At 38.2% G+C, this 19,661-nt stretch overlaps 1 protein-coding gene across 2 annotated transcripts in view; it reads left to right on the forward strand.

The window, feature by feature from the left end:
• The window catches only part of Sec16 (endoplasmic reticulum export factor secretory 16), a 592,575-nt gene that overhangs the window by 71,137 nt on the left and 501,777 nt on the right, over nt 1-19,661 (forward strand). For both annotated transcript variants that reach the window (XM_090389538.1, XM_090389539.1), the window contains exon 4: nt 14,209-14,293. In XM_090389538.1, the coding sequence (XP_090245664.1) occupies nt 14,209-14,293 (85 nt within the window). The remainder of the gene's footprint in view (nt 1-14,208; nt 14,294-19,661) is intronic.

Here is a 19,661-nt window from a genome sequence, read left to right on the forward strand (position 1 = left end):
TAACATCTGGAAGCATTCCTGAGGCTTCTTTTTTTGAGTTACTAATAGTTCCTGTGTAATGTTCTGAATAATTTCCTCAATCATTGCAAATTGCAACCTTTCAAAGGGCTTTAAGTTTGGGAGACAAAAAAAAAAAAAAAAAAAAAATCACTGGGAGCTAAACCTAGTGAGTATGACAGATGGGAGACAACATTGATGGAGTGCTTTTCAAAAAAAAATTTGAATGGAAAGTGCTGCATATGCAGGCACTGCAGTTGGTACTTGCATCATGACACTTCTCTGAAACCCACTTTTCCTGGCTGTTTTCTCTGAATAACATTGTACACCATAGGTCTGTAAGTATTCCTGTTTCACTGTTACCAGGTGGGATAAATTCATAATGAACAGTTACTTGTGAGTTGAAAAATATAAGCACAATTTTCACATTGCATTGAGATTGTTTGCTTTTTTTGTGTCTAGGAGAATTCATTGTAACACCTGGTCCTTTGGGTCTGGTTCATAACCCTACATCCCCAATTTTTCTACAGTAATGATGGAAGATGCAAAGTATGGGTCAACAGCATCATTTTGAAGACAATCCTGATGGGCACTCTATCATTATCAGGGAGTAAATGAGGCACAAAATGGCTGAAGCACATCACATTCCCAAATTGTTAAAATTGAATGACATTTCCCATAAGAAACACCAATTTCACTAGCAACTTCTTGTATAGTTAAATATTGATTGCTCTTGATGAGAGCACAAACATGAGCAATGGAGTCATTGGTTTTTGAAGGACAGCAAGGTTCATCAATAGACAAGCAGACCTCTTTAAAAACTTCGTGAATCACTGAAAAGTCTGTGAATAACACAGACTTCCAAAAATTTATTTTAACATTTTGTGGGTTTTTGATTCACTTTTCTCTAATTTGAAACAAAAATTTATGCAAATTTGCTGATCAGTAAAATCACTCATTTTAAAGTTCAACAAAACATCTGTTGAACTCTCACTGATTAATACTGACTGCAGATAAATGAGCAATTCATGTGTTACTATGTCTAAATGAGTCATTGAACAAGTTGCAACTTGCTTCGATGCTGCAATTTTAAAATACAGTCAGTCCCAAAACTTTTTGATTGCATCACCTCGTATTCTTCTAGATAGTGTATGCTGCTTATTGCAATCACAAATAATGTTATTATTTGTGTAATGTTATAATTTTTATGTAGTTCTGATCAGACATTTACTAATACATAAAATTTTTTTTTATCGCAGTCCACACACATGCACCGGAAGTGATTACATAACATCCAATTTGTTCTTGAACCCTGACATGTCTAGTCTTGGGGGTGGGGGGGGATACACAGACTAATAGATTAACAGTAGCTGCTGGCAGAGGTGAAAGTGATTCTTGCACTGCTTCTATCGAAATGCAATTGAGCAGCAGCTTGGAAAGCAAGACAATGAGGATTTCCAGGACTACTGGGAGTCATAGTGGAACAAGTAAATACATGGGGTGTGTTAGGGTAACTAAGAGTAGAAACAGGTGTATGTATACTTGTGTGTACACCAATGCTAGGAGTATAGTTAATAAATTTGATGAGCTTGAAGTGCTAGTCAAGACAGGCAGAGCGTCATGGTAGATATTGTTGGGATATCAGAGACGTGGTGTCACAAAGATATAAGCAGTGCAGAATTGGAATTTGGGGAGTACAATGTGTACAGAAAGGATAGACAGGACAGGAAGGGAGGAGGGGTTATGCTGTTAGTTAAGAAGCACATAAAATCTAAGGAAGTGCATTCAATTGATGTTGGTGGACAATGCAATGTTTTGTCTGTTTGGTGTGACGTAAGTGCTGGGAAAGGAAAAATGAGAGTAGGTGTATGTTATAGGCCTAATGAATCTGATGAGTAAAATGAGCAATTGTGCAGAGAAATAAGTGGGCCAGTAAATCAGAGTGTCTTATAATGGGGGATTTTAATTTTCCAGAGATTGACTGGAATTTGTGGGTTATAATAATAATAATAGTAATTGTGGCATGTGATGCAAGAAAGCAAGCATATGAGCTTATGTAGCATCAGCCAAAAAAAAAAAAAAAAAATTTACACAACCATTCCCTCTAAATCAGTGCTTCTCAAAGTGGGCGATATTGCCCCCTGGGGAACGTTTGAATTATCCATGGGGGTATTAGGCATGAAAGGGGGTGACAGGGGACGGATGGAGCACCATCAGTGATTGGCCGTTACAATGGTTTTATGGCTTACTTAAAAAATGCTGTGCCAAATATTATTACTGTTCATTATCATTCACCATCAGCATTTAGTTGCGAAAAACTTGATCAACTGCACAATTCTCTACAAACTTATTACTGCTATAAACAAAATTAAAGCACATTCTTTGAATGATCATATATTTCGAAAGTTTTGTGATCAAAACAGTGAAGATGTTGAACGATTGCTACTTCACTCTGAGGTTCGGTGGCTGTCAAAAGGCAACTGTCTCAACAGATTTTATGAACTCTTTGATACTGTTGTCGAGTTTTTTGAAGATAGGAACAATGACCTTAGTAATGACCTCAAGAAAATGAAAACTGATATTGCTTATCTTGCAGATTTATTTACTAGATTCAACTCAATGAACTGACATTTACAAGGACAAGATGTAACTCTTGTTAAGGCAAAAACTCAAATTTCAGCATTTATTTCAAAAATAAAGCTTTTTTTTTTGCAACGTAGGACGACGTGAATTGTATCAATTTCCAAATCTGTTGGAAATAGAGAAAAAAGAAAAAATAGCTGATGAAACTCTACTAACTTTTTGTAATTATCTAGAAATGTTGCAGAGATATACAGGAAAGGTTCCAAGATCTCCTTAATTTGAAAATACCAGATTGGGTTATAAATCCTTTTTTTAAATAATGACGATGGCGAACGTTTTGTAGAAGAAGAATTGATTGAGTTACAAAATGAAGTTGAACTGAAGCCAAAATTTCAAAATTCGTATCAGAAATTTTGGTTACAAAAGAAAATCCCTGACCATTATCCTGCATTGTGGGGAATTGTAAAAAAATTATTATTTCTTTTCCAACATCATACCTAGTCGAAACCAGTTTCAGTGCTGTATCTCAATTGCTGACAAAACAAAGAAATTGTCTGGATGTTGTTAAACGTGGCGATTTACGACTTCTACTTACAGATCTTTAATCTAATATTGATAAGCTAATAAATCTCCACCAAGCTCATCCATCCCATTAAATATTAAAATATAATTAACTATTTCCATTAATATCATGACTTATTTATGTAATTAACTTTAATTTTTATGACTTAATTTAAGTGACTATAACTGACTTTATTTATGTAGTTGTAATTTTATATGAAGAGGGAATAAAGCGCGCAGTAAATAGTTTTCTTTATAATTCACACACATACATGCACGGCTGCATTTACGTTTTTGGAGGCAAACAGACAAATATTCATTTCAGTTATTTAGCTTCACTTTATATTGGTGGACTAAAAAAAAGCCCTGGCGAGAGCTTTTTTTTTAGGGGGGGGGGCGCGGTGATCCAAAAAAAGTTTGAGAAGCACTGCTCTAAATGTTTGCCAAGTTGCTCCTTAAATTTATTTAGCCTATCAACTTCCACAACAACAGATGGAAGTTTGTTCCAGCAATTAACCACCCGCTGGCTAAAGGCAAATTTCCGCACATCTATTCTACAGCTGTCCTTCCACAATTTCAATTTATGCTCCCTTAGGTTCGTAATCTGAAGAAGTGGAAGAATCCCATCAGAATTCAGCGTGCTCAACCCATTCAGGGCCTTATGCACCTCAATCAGATCACCTCGCAGCTGCCTAGCAATTTGCAGAACTTAAGCCTCTCCTGGTAAGAGGATCCGTTCATTCCCCTCACCAATCTTGTTGCCTTTCTCTGTACACACTCAAGACAATCTGCATCCTTCCTAAAATGAGGCCTCCAGACCTGTACGCAGTACTCAAGGCATGGCCTGACCATTGCCTTATACAGAGAGACAATCACCTCCTTTTCCCTGCTAGTAAAATTCCTGTATATCATTGACAACACCCCATGACCTGCCCTGGCAGCCTGTCTGCATTGCTCAGAAAACTTCATATCTGGCTGCACAATTACTCCCAGTTCTTTTTCATTTTCTACCACCTTAAGTGTAGTACCACACATTTGGTATGTTTTTCTGGGGTTACTTCTACCCATATGCAGTACTTTGCATTTGTCAATGTTAAACTTCAGTTGCCATTTCTCAGCCCATCTGCCCAAATTTTCTAGATCCTGCTGCAGTAACACACTGCCATTACTGCAATTAACAACTCTGCCAACCTTTGTATCTCTGCAAACTTCGACACTAAGCCTGATATATACCTTCATCAATATCATTGATAAATATGCAAAATAACGGCTGACCGGGCTAGCCGGGTGGGTAAAGTGCCTGCCTGGCAACCCAAAGGTCGCGGGTTCGAATCCTGCCTCGGGCTTGGATCAAAGTACTGCAAAAATCTTGGGAGGTGCAGTATGATCACAGAAGCCAATGCGCCAACAACTACCAAAAAAAAAAAAACCAACAGTGGATCCAACACCAAACCCTGTGGGACTCCACTAATAACATTAGTCCACGAAGAGCAGCACTGATTGATTACCACCCTCTGTCTTCTACCACTCAACCATCCTTTTATCCATTGTAGCAACTTACCCTTAATAACATTCTTCTCCAATTTGTACAGTAGTCTTCCATGTGCAACAGTGTCAAAAGCTTTCCTGAAATCCAAGTATATGATATCAAAATTATTTTTGCATCCAGTTCCTTTGTAACCTCATCATAATAACCAGTCAAATTTCAGACAAGTCAGACAAGACTTTCCCTTAACAAACCCATGCTGTGTCTGAATTATTGCTGCAGTCTTGCCTAGATGATCCTGCAATGCATCTTTAACCAGTGACTCCATTATTTTACCTGGAATAGAAGTTAAACTAACTGGTCTGTAATTACTTGTCACCCTTTGATCCCCCTTTGTGAATTGGGGATACATTTGCACATCTCCAGTCTGTGGGAACCTCCCCCGAGTGCAAGGATGCTCTCATAATTATGGCTAAGGGTTTGCTTAGTTGCTTTGCCGCCTCGTTTAATATAACTGGATAGATCCATCCACCCCAGGTGCCTTTCTTATGTTTAACTTCAACAATTTCTCCTCCACTTTGTTCTCAGTTATTACAAAATCATTAAGCACCTTTTTTTTTTTCCTTTTTTTTTTTTTATGATGTGAACCCCAAACACGAGAGATATTAGAACCTATAGGACTTAGTACCGTGCTTGGGTTGGAGGTTGAGAAGACAAAAGAAGATATTTTTTGACATTGGACTTGAACTTCTGTAGATTGTAATTTTCAGGAAATACGTATGAAGGAAGGTTGTTCCAGAAAACGGCAGTTGAATGAATAAATGAGAAAGATGAAAAGTTGGTTCTGTGGGTTTGAAGTTGGACAGTAAATGGATGTTGGCTGGTGGCGGTACGTGTTCGGACTGTTTTGAAAGGGAGAGTGTGAATTATAGAAGCCAATTCAGAAGAACAGTGCCCATGAAAGTATCTGTAGAAGAGGCATGCAGCAGAAACAGTACGTCTATGAGACAGCGAGTGCAGAGACTCTGTTAGAGATGAGTCATTAATTAACCCTCTTCTGAATGGAATCAAGAAGCCTGAGAGAGGTTTTTGGGGCACCACCCCAGATGTGGGAACAATATTCCATGGCAGGGCGGATTTGCGATTTATACAGAGTGAGCAACTGTTTGGAAGAAAAGTAACGGCGAGAGCGAAAGAGAAAACCAAGTTTTTTAGATGCAGAGGAAGCAATATTTGTAATGTGCTTGTGCCAAGAGAGATTAGAAGTCAGGGTAATCCCCAAAAGAGATATATTAATTTGCCTAGAAATCAGAGTGTCCTTAAAGATAAGCATAGGAGCAGAAGAATCCTTTTTGTGAGATATAAGACAAGACTGAGTTTTAGAAGGGTTGAAATCGACTAAGTTGTCTTTGCCCCACTGGAGAATTACCTGAAGATCGGCATTTAAGGAATTGGTAGCAGATTTTCGAGAAGTTGAAGCTGATTGAGCAGGACAAGGTTTCTCAAAATGGAAAGTGGAATGCAATGTGCTATCATCGGCAAAACTATGGATAGGATTGCCAGTCAATGGAAGAAGGTCATTAATATACAAGAGGAAAAGAGTGGGGGAAAGAACTGAACCTTGGAGGACACTGGCATTAGTGGAGAAGTTGGAAGACAGAGAGCCATCTACCATCACCCTCAGTGAGCGATCAGAGAGAAAACTGGATAACCAATTACTAAAAACAGTTGGCAAACCATAAGATGGAAGCTTGTTTAGAAGACCTTTATGCCAAACACGATCAAAAGCCTTTGAGATGTCAAGAGCAACTACTTGTGTTTCACCGAACTTTTCCATTGAATTAGTCCACAAATGGGTAACATAAGCCAAGAATATCACCAGTGGATCGACACTGACGGAATCCATACTGGCCTTCAGACAGAAGGTTTCTAGGTAGTTTAAGAGTTGGCGGTTAATTGATTTCTCCATTACTTTAGAAAGAGTAGAAGTAATTGCAATGGGATGATAATTGAATGGGAGGGATTTGTCACCCTTTTTAGGAACTGGCTGGATATGAGCAAATTTCCAAGCAGAAGTAAAAACACCTTTGGAATAAGAAAGTGAAAAAAGGCGGCAAAAAATAGGACTAAGTTCAGGAGCACAGATTTTGAGAACAAGTGGAGAAATACCATCAGGACCTGGAGCTTTCTTAGCATCAAGATTCATCAAAATCCTTCTGATATCCTTTTGACGGAAGACCACAGGAGGCATTGAATGGAGCGTGTTGGGAATGGTGGGAGGTGTTTTACCAAGATCATTAATACATGAGCTCAAAGAAAAATGGGATGCTAGCAGGTCAGCTTCATCCTTGGCTGAAGTGACAACAGAACTGTCTGGTTAGGACCGAGGTGGGAGCAGAGATGGGCAAAAGTTGCGGCCAATAGCTTTGGCAAGAGACCAGAATGCTCGGCTACCATTAGGGCAAGAAGCAAGTTTTCTACTCTTAGCCTGTTCAAACTCTAGTTTGGACTGATTGATAACTGCTTTACAATTGTTACGAGCTTTGGTGTAGGCAGAAAATGAAACTGAAGAATTAGAAACAAGCCAATTGCGATATGCAACATACTTCTCTTGAACAGCCTTAGCACATTTATTGGAAAACCAAGGTTTAGATAAAGGACGAGATTTTAAAGTGGAGTGTGGGATAAAGGATTCCATTCCTGCAAGAATAATTTCACTGACACGATCTGAGCAAACGTTGACATCAGAAGTTTTGAAACAGTAATCCAACCAAGGAAAAGAAGAAAAGAAGTCTCGCAGGTCATCCCATTTTGCATTCTTGTAATGCCAAATAACACGAGTTGGGAATAGCCATGAGATAAAGGTTCCATTAGAGAAGAGACAATCACCAAGTTGTGATCTGAAGTGCCTAAAGGAACGCTCACTTCGACCGTATACTTAGAAGGGTTGTTAGTGAGAAAAAGATCAAGCATATTGACTGTATGATTAGGATTGTCTGGTATTCTTGTATGTAAATGAACAATCTGTGCTAGGTCATTAGTAATTGCAAAAGCCTCAGCATCTTGACCTGCTGGGTCAGTGTGACTAGAAAACGGAAGCCAACTGGAGTTGTGAACATTAAAATCACCAAGGAAAATTACCTCACTGTTAGGAAAGTTGGACTGGAGAAAGTCAAGTTGCAAAGAGAGGAAGTCAAAGAGCTCCAAGTGATTAGTGGAGTTGGGAGAACGGTAGAGACAAGATGTGAAATTGACACAATGAGGTAGAGAGATTTTAAGCCAGAGAAGATCAAAGAGAGGAGATTCCAAATTGCCAAGTCTCTGACAGGGAATATCAGAACGGACTTATGCACAAGTACCACCTTTGAGGCGAAAGGAATCATACAGCGAATAATTTGGGCATCTGAGATGAGCAGTAGTTGAATCAACCGATAACTGAGATTCTGTCAGAAAAAGTACATGGGGTTTGGCAGACTGCAAGTGGAAATGGACATCATTGAGATTAGAATTGAGGCCACGTATATTTGTGTAATGAATTAGGAAGTGCTTTGGAGTTCAGATCTTTTCGCAGATAAGCTTGCTCTATTAGTTTGACAATTCATGGTGTATTCAATAGTAAGAAAAAGTGGGTGGGACATGCTATGCTGTATGAAGTAATGAAATTTTTGGATATGGCGTACACGTGGTAAGAATATACCCAGATCCTTGACATAACGTGGCCTCAACAATGCTCCCTGCATACACACTACTCGGACTCCCTCCAGTCACTATCTGGCAGAGTAGAGGTAGCAAGATTACACTAGCTGATCCGGAAGCTTCCTAGAGCGTTACCAATAGGTTCGGTCCGGTGTACTAACTAGCGGCCAGCCTGCGAACACTGTTTTAGAGCTGTACCCTCGAAATGTAAGGAATATTGGATCTCGCCACAACGTTCATCATAACCTCAAAAGTCATCAATCATACTGCATGATGGAAGAGAAAGGGAAGGGTTGACCGGAACTTAGCTCTAGAGACTAAACATGGATTGACCACTTCAAACCTCCAATAAGCAAAGTGGTGGTATTTCACTGGTTGGTGAGAGTCATCTACTGCCTGGTAACATAGAGGGGCGGCGTTCCTCCATATGGTGTGGGCGCCACACCTCGACCCCTGCTTACGTTGGTTCACGCCTGGGTGGTCACCCACCATGTACTTGTGCATGGAAGTTATACCCAGGATTACTAACAGTCCCACCATCGTGAAGGTTCAAGCAGAGGATTTGGCTGTCACAGACCGTCCGGACTTCGCCGAAATTGGGTCCACTTGACTTGAGTGTCACCCGAATATCAGTTCCATCAGCATTTTAGACTCCCAGGTAGCAAGTACAGCTTGTCTGGCAAATCTGAGAGAATGTCTGTGACAACCTCAAGGACCTTGCTACAATTTTATAACCTGCCATTTTCAAACCTTAATAACTCCTCATGTGTGAATGTAGATGCAAAATACTCATTCAGTTTGTTTGCTATCTGAGCAGGATCATCAACAGTCGAACCATCGATATCAAATGGACCAATCAGATTCATCCCCTTCCTTTTAGAGGTTATATAAGTAAAGCAATCCTTACTGTTTTTCTTAGCATCCTTTCCCAAAGATTTCTTGTAATCTGCCTTTGCCTGCCTGACCTCCTTTGGTGCATGAGTCCAGGTTATCTTCAGCAAAATCTTCTGATTTATTGGCTTTCATGCTGACTAATAAGTGGAAGTTTCTGCAAGCAATGAAAACTTAATTAACTTTATTACAGTCAAGCAATAAAAAATAGAGGAACAAAATAAACAAACTGTTCACCATGAAAGTAAAACACATTAATAACAGCGTGGTTCAAACATCAGCTGTTTATACTTTTTTGCATGATTCTAGAATATTCCACAGTTCTAGAATGTTCATCGGTTTTTTTTTGGAATTCTATAATATTGTATAATTCTTGGGTATTCTTCTAGAATATTCCAGAATTCTAGAATACACTCTATTTCTAGATTATTCTAAACATTGTGCAGGATTAAGGAAGTGTTCTGCAACAAAAAAGATCTCACAAAATAACAATATGGCACATAAAACTACTTGATGTTTAGGTTTAATTTTATGGCCTTAAGTGCAAAGACACAAAACAGATAAACCATGATCCTTGTAGCTGAAACTCTGCTCTTTCCAGTGGTTTCAAAAAAGAGAGAAGTGAAGGTATCCCACATTAAGATATTTGCCCCTTAAGATAGGTCAAATTTGACTTTCAAATTTTGAGTCAATCTTTGAAGGAAAATATCTCAGCCAGAAAACAAGTATAAGGGCTGATATTTAGTTAGACTGAATTCATGCAGTTGGTAAGTGGAATGTCCAGAGAAAAAGGTGCCAATGGTTTTTATTTCAAAGTTATGACTTTCAAAAGTCTTGCTTAAATTTGTTGCCAGAAATTTTTGGTGCCAGTTTTAGATTGCATTGTAAAAAATGTGAAGGTTTTTGAGCCTAGACACCAAAAGTTCTGCATTGTCTGCTAAAATTCACTAGGTATACCTAGTTTCAGAGCACTACCTCTCACCATTGTGCAACAGTAACACTTAAAACTTTGAAAATTTTTGTGATTTATTCCGCATAACACAAGTGACCACCACAAAACAGGTGTTGGTGCCTCAAGCATACTATATTTTGAACTGAAATTTTGCACAGCCTCATTTGAAACCTGCTTCAACATCCAAACCAAGTTTCAAAAAAATTGAAGATGTTCGAGCAGTGACCCCTAGGCCACTTGACACGGAATGACCCTATAATTTAAAATCTATTCATTGGGACTAAGCCTGTACAAATCACCATGAAAATACGATTAAGAAAATTCAAAAATCATTAATATATTGGACATTATTAGCTTAGAGATTGAGAGGGGAAGAGGGATAATAATGCCACTCACTAAAGATTAAAAAAATAAACAAATAATAAATAAATAAATATTGCAAAACTAATTGAATAGTTCATATGTATATATAATATATTCTGGACTTCATTCCAGCTCATTTTCAGATTACTTCAGGTGTAGTTGAACCAACGGATACAACTGAAGGACACAGTGCAGAAAGAAAGGAGAAACTATTGCACTATGCTTCCCAAGAATAATCACCAATGCTAGTACTGGACTGGCAGATCAGCTGAAGCTCTTTTTCATCTCTTTCAAGACAGAAGTACAGCGTGGTGATTGCCAACCTCCAATAGGTGACTTCATCAGAAGAAGATATTAAGTAAATAGAAGGCAGTTCAATAATTATACCAGAAGAGTGGGAAAATAAGCTATAAAATTGGCAAAACAGAAAGGTGCTTCTGATGGGACATTGGACTGGAAGAGAAATTTTATGATGAGGCAGGAGAGGAAACATTGGACTGCAGAGGGTTGACCAACTGTGTATATTAAGGGAAGAGAAAAGTAACTTTTCAAATGATCTGTTTTTTCTTGCAGTAACCAGCAGTATTCCTTTTAACAAGTTTAAACAGTCCAGTTTTCAGACAGTTTTTGAAAAAAATATTATATAAACAAAACATTCAGATGAATTTATCTTAAGGAAGAATTATATTTATGATTATATTATTCACAAAATTGGTCAAGGTATTACACAATTTTGCACCTGGATGTCCTCCAGTGAAATGGCAGATGCTTGTGGCCATTATATATATCTGACATTTATTATTGGGAAATTAGATGGAGCTTTTTGTTTGCATTTGCATGCTTGTAAGGTTCTTGAAAACGTGAAATACTCCACAATTGCAAGAAATGTGTATGATTCTTTGCAGTTATTACCAGACAGAATTAGCTAATAGAAAAAGTCTGCAATTCTGTTACTTACACTTCTCCATATATGATAAAAGAGTCTTCTACATTACAAGTTCTCTATCCAAACCTAATCCACATTACTTGCTTACCTCATGGCTTATATAGGCATGCAGAAACAATTCTGAATAATTTTGGCAAAGTTAATGAAGTTATTTTTTATGTAAAAAAAAAAAAGCAGCTTCGTGAAAATCCTTGCATGCATAGCTATTTATAGCAATATAAATTGCTCTGTTTGTAAATAGTAACCTGGCTTTCGTCCACCAGGGCCTATTTGATGGGAGGGGGATAAGTTTACTTGTAGCACTGTATTTATGTCAAAATCTTTGATTCAGAAAAAAAAAGTTGATGCATTGGATACTGCAGATGTTGGTGTTTCTAAGGCAATTCTTTCTGATTTCTTTGTTAGAAAAAACATTTGCTGTTCATTGAGACTCATTTTGCTCACTTATCTAATTCTATAACTGAACTTGAAGCATGCAGACTTTCTTTGAGCAATGCAATTGAGGAGGTAGAGAAAATTTAGTTAGAAATTTTGATCATCCCTGGAAGCATAGGAGAGAAAATAAGAAATCAATTTGATAATGTTTCAAAAAAACCCTTCCAATTTCATATTTTTATGGAAAATATTCATTACTTAATAATATTACCAATAATATTATTTATATACACTAAAAGGACAGAATTCATGGGATACCTGGTTCCTGGGCAATGTGACACTGTCACCCCTCTCGTTAGTAGACAAACCCGCCACTTGGCAGGTATATAGGTACACTGTATTGCTGCATCCACGTAGATTTATGGTCATCTTATTTGAGTTAATTTTATTTTTTTTTATAAAAATTCTATGTGTATATATATAAATTTCTTTATTGACAACATAAGACATACAAAAAATACTAATAAATCTAAAAAATAATAATAAAAGCAAGACCCCTGTACAGAGATGTCTAGAGGAGATATACAGGAGAGTGGGTTTATACGGGAGTAACATACTGAAGCTCAAAACTAATCAAGTATGCACCTAAATTGTAAAACTAGTTATTCTTTTAATTTCTGTTCATTTCTCCATGTTTTTTGACGTTTACTATGCAAAGATAACAAGGGCAATAAAACCTTGCTCATTCTATGTATATCACATCATGTCATCTAGTTAGCTTCTAGGATCTGAGCATTTTGGTACAGGAATAAATATCAGTGTCTTACTGCACATGCTAATAGTTACCATGTATACAACAGAATACGTATACATGGTAACTATTACTGCACATGCTAATAGTTACCATGTATTCGTTTTCTGCTGTATTCATCCATTTCCTGCTGTACCTTTACTTTCAAGACATCCCCTCACTAATTTAATTTTAATGAATTTTCTGTTAATTAATTTTATTATAAGATGGCTGTTGATTAACTTAACTATCAGAGTTGATTCATAGCTATTTTGCAATAAAGATATTCCTTAGTGGAACAAAAGAAAAATAAAAAAAAAAATAAAAGTCTGCTATATATAATTTCTACTTGCATAATTAAGCTGCGATATGGATGAGGAAAAATGACTGCAAAATTTGTAGGGAACTAAGATTATTAATTTAAAGAAATGACAGATTGTGATATCTTTAAATTTCAATTTAGCAGAATGATGTTTATTTTAAGAATGTAATGAATTTCAGTCCCAAAACAATTTATTTACAGTTTTTCGTTTGTGAAAGTTTCTTCTCTGGTTTCCTGATATTATTATTTTATTTTAATATTATACAATCTGTGAAACTTTGTATTTCACAGTGAATCCACAGTGAATTAATATGTATATCCACAGAATATCTTATATAAATGGAGTATCTTATACAGGGTGTTTCAGTTAAACGTTTCAGAACTTCTAAGAGGGGTAGGGTACATCCTGACAACTCGAAATCATATAGCAATGTGGGGTCGGAAATGCTTTCCTGAAGCGGTGTTGTACACAGAAGCACCATAAAGAAAAGAGACCGTAAGTGAGAAATCGTTTTAATAATACATGAAAAGAAGCAAAAGGTACATGGATTAAAGTAAGTGTTCGAAGTTTCTTCCACGGGCTACAATGCACGCCTCACATCTCCGACGCATGGACATCCGAACATTCTGGAATACTCCAGGCGAATTTCGAATTTCTTCGGCAGCTACTGCGATTCTTGCAACCAGCTCCTCAGCATTATCAACAGGGGTGTCATAAACTAGCGATTTCATATGACCCCAGAAATAAAAATGAAGACATGATAGGTCGGGTGACCGAGCAGGCCAACGCACGGGACCACCACGTCCGATCCACTGTTGACCAAATGTGACATCCAGGTAGTTACGAACATCTCCGCTATAATGGGCAGGGGCTCCATCGTGTTGGAACCACATTGTCTGTTGCGTCGATGCAGAAATCTGTTCATCTCTCAAAAGTTGTGGCAATACTTGCTGCAGAAAGATCAAGTAGATAGGTCCAGTTAGACCTATCTACTTGATAATCCATGTACCTTTTGCTTCTTTTCATGTATTATTAAAACAATTTCTCACTTACGGTCTCTTTTCTTTATGGTGCTTCTGTGTACAACACCGCTTCAGGAAAGCATTTCCGACCCCACATTGCTATATGATTTTGAGTTGTCAGGATGTACCCTACCCCTCTTAGAAGTTCTGAAACGTTTAACTGAAACACCCTGTATAATCAAAAAAGCAGATTAAATTTTTAATGTGATTCTTTGTTTTTTAGCACTTCACAGTGGCCAACATGTACCCAAAGTAGTTATTCTGAGGTGTCGTCAGAGGTTAAATTTTATAATGTGCACCATCATCAGGTTTGTTAAAATTATTTTACCATGGTCCTTTATTAGTACCATTATTGTTTTGATAAAAATACTTGCTTTTTAATGCATGGCATCACAAAACAAAAACTCTTCAAGTATTCATAACCCAATATGTCATATCTCTTTATATACCTTCCTTGATCTATTGTGACTGAACCAGCAATGATAGAATCATAAATTTCTGTATTTGGGCAGTTAACATTTAAAGTTTCATGTCTAGTTAGTTGTAGGTTAATAGCATAGGTTTACAGGCATATGTTGTGTTCGTCCCCCCCCCTTACCTGATCATTGACGTGAAACAAAATGTGTGCTCTGAAAAACATGAGTTACTTATTGCTAATCATTAGCAGCAGTCTAACAGTTTAATACTGAATGAGGCAAGAAAAATGTTCACAGAAGCATTTATGAACAGTATAAATTGTTTATTGAAATGGCACATTTGTACAAAGAAAAGTAATGGGAGTCTGCCAAATGAAGAAACAGTTAGGTTTATTGACATCTTTTCTGTGTAGTCTGAGGAACTTCATAAAATGGCATATAAAGAGCTTTTTTTTTTTCACATGACTATTTCAAATGTTGCTTAAGGCTTTAAAAAATTGTATAAATTGCACATGTCTATGCATCTTATTTATGCTGAACATTGTGGAGTTCTTGTGGAGTATCAACAGGAGCGATGACATTTTCAGTTGGGATTTCCCACATTCTGTCAAATTCATCTGTTACTTCTATTGTTCTCCCAACTCCACTAATCACTTGGAGCTCTTTGACTTCCTCTCTTTGCAACTTGACTTTCTCCAGTCCAACTTTGCTAACAGTGAGGTAATTTTCCTTGGTGATTTTAATGTTCACAACTCCAGCTGGCTTCCATTTTCTGGTCGCACAGACCCAGCTGGTTGAGATGCTGAGGCTTTTGTAATTACAAACGACCTTGCAGACATTGTTCATTTACCTACCAGAATACCGAACAATCCTAATCATGCAGCCAACATGCTTGATCTTTTCTCACAAACAACTCTTCTAGGTACACAGTCGAGGTTAGTAATCTTCTAGGCATCTCAGATTACAGTGTGGTGATAATCTATTCTCCAATGGAGCCTTTCTCTCTCTTGGCTGTTCTCAACCTCATGTTGTTTGGTATTACAAGAATTCAAAATGGAATGATCTGCGATTCTTTTCCTTGGTTGGATTACTGTTTATAATCTTATGTCAATGTTTGCTCAGATCATGTCAGTGAAATTATTCTTGTAAAGATGGATTTCTTTATTCCTCACTCCACCTTAACATCTTGTCCTTTATCTAAACTTTGGTTTTCCAATAAATGTGCTAAGGCAAGAGAAGAATGTTGCATTTTGTGATTGGCTTGTTTCGAAATCTCCAGGTTCATTTTCTGCCTACACCAAAGCTCGCAACAATTGTAAAGCAATTACTAATCAGTCCGAACTAGATTTCGAACAGGCTAAGTGTAGAAAACTTGCTTCTTGGAAAAATGGTAGCTGACCATTCTGGTAGTACTAAAAATAGTAGTAGTAGTGGCATGTGATGCACGAAAACAAGTGTATGAGCTTATGCAGCATCAGCCAAAAAAAAAAAAAAAATCACACCATTCCCTCCAAATGCCTGTCCAACTGGACAGGCATTTGGAGGGAATGGTGTGATTTACGTTGATAGGTTAAATTTATTTAACCTATCAACTTCCACGATGACAGATGGAAGTTTGTTCCAGCAATTAACCGCCCGCTGGCTAAAGGCAAATTTCCGCACATCTATTCTACATCTGTCTTTTTCTAATTTGAATTTATGTCCCCTTAGGTTCGTAATCTGAACAAGTGGAAGGATCCCATCAGAATTCAGCGTGCTCGATCCATTCAAGGCCTTATACACCTCAATCAGATCATCTCGCTGGTGCCTAGTCTCCAGACACTGTAGTTTTCAAAACTTAAGCCTTTCTTCGTAAGAGCAACCCTTTGTTCCATTCACTAATCTTGTTGCCCTTCTCTGTACTCGTTCCAGCAGCTGTACATCCTTCGTGAAATGAGGCCTCCAGACCTGTATACAGTACTCAAGGTGTGGCCTGACCATTGCCTTATACAAGGGAATAATCACCTCCTTATCCCTGCTAGAAAAATTCCTGTATATCATCGGCAAGACACCATGAGCTACTCTTGCAGCCTATCTGCACTGCTCAGCGAACTTCATATCTGCTTGCACAATTACCCCCAGTTCCTTTTCATTCTGTACCACTGTCAGTGTAGTACCACAGAGTTAATACGTTGCTCTGGGGTTACTGGTTCCCATATGTAGTACTTTACATTTGTCAATGTTCATTTGCCATCTCTCAGCCCATCTGCTCAACCTTTCCAGATCTTGTTGCAGCAGCATAGCGTCAGTAGTGTCCTTACAACCCTGCCAACCTTCGTATTATCTGCATACTTGGACATTAAGCTTGATATACCATCATCAGTATCATTTATAAATAGAGAAAACAATAATGGACCCAACACTGAACCTTGAGGGACTCCCCGAATAACATTAGTCCACGATGAGCAGTGTCCATTGATTACCACTCTCTGTCGTCTCCCCCTCAACCACCCCTTTATCCATAGCAGCAATTTGCCTTCAATGCCACACTGCTCTAATTTGTGCAGTAATCTTCCATGTGCAACAGTATCAAAAGCCTTTCTAAGATCCAAATGTATAATATCAAAGTTATTCCCTGCATCCAGTTCTTTTGTGACTGCATCATTAGTATCCAATCAAATTGGTCAGGTAGACTTTCCCTTAACAAAACCATGCTGTGTCCGAGCTATAACTGAAGTCTTGTCTAGATGATCCTGCAGTGCTTCTTTAACCAGTGCCTCCATTAATTTTCGTGGAACACAAGTTAAACTCACAGGTCTATAATTATTTGTGTCAACCTTTGATCCTCCTTTGTGGAATTGGGGTCACATTTGCACATCTTCAGTCTATGGGTACCTCCCCTGAGTCCAAAGAAGCTCTCATAATTATGGCTAAGGGTTTGCTTACTTCCTTTGCTGCCTCCTTAAATATAACTGGATAGATTCCATCCACCCCAGGTGCCTTTTTTATGTTTATCCTCAAAAATTTCTCCTCCACTTTCCTCTCAGTTATTACAAAATCATCTAACTCACTGCCAGAGTTTACTTCACCTCTGGCATTCCCCTTCCTGAATAACTCATGTGTGAATGTAGATGCAATATACTCGTTTAGTTTGTTAGCCGCCTGTGCAGGATCCTCAACTGTTGAACCATCAATATCCAGTGGACCAATCTGATTCATCCCTTTCCTTCTAGAGTTGACATAGGTAAAGAACTATTTTCTGTTTTTCTTTGCATCCTTTGCCAAAGATTTCTCATAATCTGCCTTTGCCTGCCTATTCTCCTTTGTGCCTTGGTTACAGACCAGCTTATATCTATCATATAAGCTGGTCTGTAATATCCATGTCACCCATTAATTTATATGTATCCCATGCATTTTTCTTCTCTGCCATGTCTCATTAGTTCATCTGACATCCATTTAGGCCTAAACCTTGAACAATATTTCTTAGTTGGTATGTAAAGCCTAGTAGCTTCCAAGATAAGTTCTTTGAATGCTTCCCATTTAGAATTTGCTGTTGATAACATCATCAGTTGGTCCCACTGTACAGAATTTAAATACTGTCTCAGACCATTGTAGTTGCCTTCCCTTCCCTTTACCCCATGGTAGTTACCTCTTTGAGTAAATCCTACTTCAGCACACTGATCACTGGTAAGAATCTGCAGATTCGTAATGCATGAAGAATAATTTCTGATAATCAGATCAAGAGTATTACTCCCTCTAGTTGCCTCCCGAACATGCTGATGTAGAAAACAATCATCCAATAAATCCACAAAAGCCTTGCTAGTGTGTGAGTGAGCAACCCACAAATTCCAGTCAATATCTGGGAAATTAAAATCCCCCATTATAAGACTCTGTGATTTACTGGCCCACTCTATTTTCCTGTACAGTTTCTTATTATATTCATACATATAGCACACTCCTACTCTCAATTTTGATCCCCCAATGCTTATGTCACACCAAACTGACTCGACACTGCGCTGTCCAGCGATGTTGACTGGCTGCACTTCCTTGGATTTTATGCGTTTCTTTACTAATAGCATAATCCCTCCTCCCTTCCTATCCTGTCTATCCTTTCTGTACACATTGTACTCCCCAAATTCCAGTTCTGCATTCCTTATATCTGTGTGACACCATGTCTCTGATATCCTTTTGAGCAATACCTCAAACAATATCTGCCTTTGGTGTTTTGAGCAATACCTCAAATTCATCAAATTTATTTACCAAACTCCTAGCATTGGTGTACAAGCAAGTATACATGCACCTGTTCTTTCTTAGCTACCCTAACACAACCGATGTGTTTACTTGTACCGCAATGACTCCCAGCAGTCTCTGAAATATCCTGCATCTTGTTTTCCAGGCTGTTGCTCATTCCAATAGAAGCAGTGCAAGAATCACTTTCATCTGTGCCAGTGGCTAATGTTAATCCATTAGTCCTTGTATCCCTCCAACCTAGCAGTTTTCCGACCCACCCAACACTGCCTCAATAGCATTAGCAAATATTCTTGCACCCTTTCTATTTAAGTGTATCCCATCCCTGTAGAAGCAGGGCAAGAATCAGTTTCACCTCTGCCAGTGGTTACTGTTAATCTATTAGTCCTTGTATCCCCCCCCCCCCCCCCCAAGATTCAGTATTTGAATCACCCGATAACTGAGATTCTGTCAGAAAAAGTACATGGGGTTTATCAGACTGCAAGTGGAAATGGACATTGTTGAGATTAGAATTGAGACCACGTATATTTGTGAAATGAACTAGGAAGTGTTTGGAAGGTTAAATCTTTTCGCAGATAAGCTTACTCTATTAGTTTGACAATTCATGGTGTATTCAATAGTATGAAAAAGTGTGTGTGTTGGGGGGAAATGCTGTATGAAGTAATGAAATTTTTGGATATGGTGTACACATGGTAAGAATATACCCAGATCCTTGACATAACGTGGCCGCGACAATGCCCCCTGCATACACATTACTCGGACTCCTTCCAGTCACCATCTGGCAGAGTAGAGGTAGCAAGATTATACACTAGCTGATCCGGAAGCCTCCTGAAGAGTTACCAATAGGTTCGGTCCGATGTACTAACTAGTGGCCGGCCTGCGAACACTGTTTTAGAGCTGTACCCTCGAAATGTAAGGAATATTGGATCTGGCCACGATGTTCATCCTAACCTAAAAAGTCATCAGTCATACTGCATGATGGAAGAGATGGGGAAGAGTTGATCGGAACTTAACTCTGGAGACTAAACATGGG

The sequence above is a fragment of the Mastigoproctus giganteus genome, chromosome 2 (genome assembly GCF_048544385.1).
Source record: "Mastigoproctus giganteus isolate SK-2022 chromosome 2, ASM4854438v1, whole genome shotgun sequence".
NCBI lineage: Eukaryota > Metazoa > Arthropoda > Arachnida > Uropygi > Thelyphonidae > Mastigoproctus > Mastigoproctus giganteus.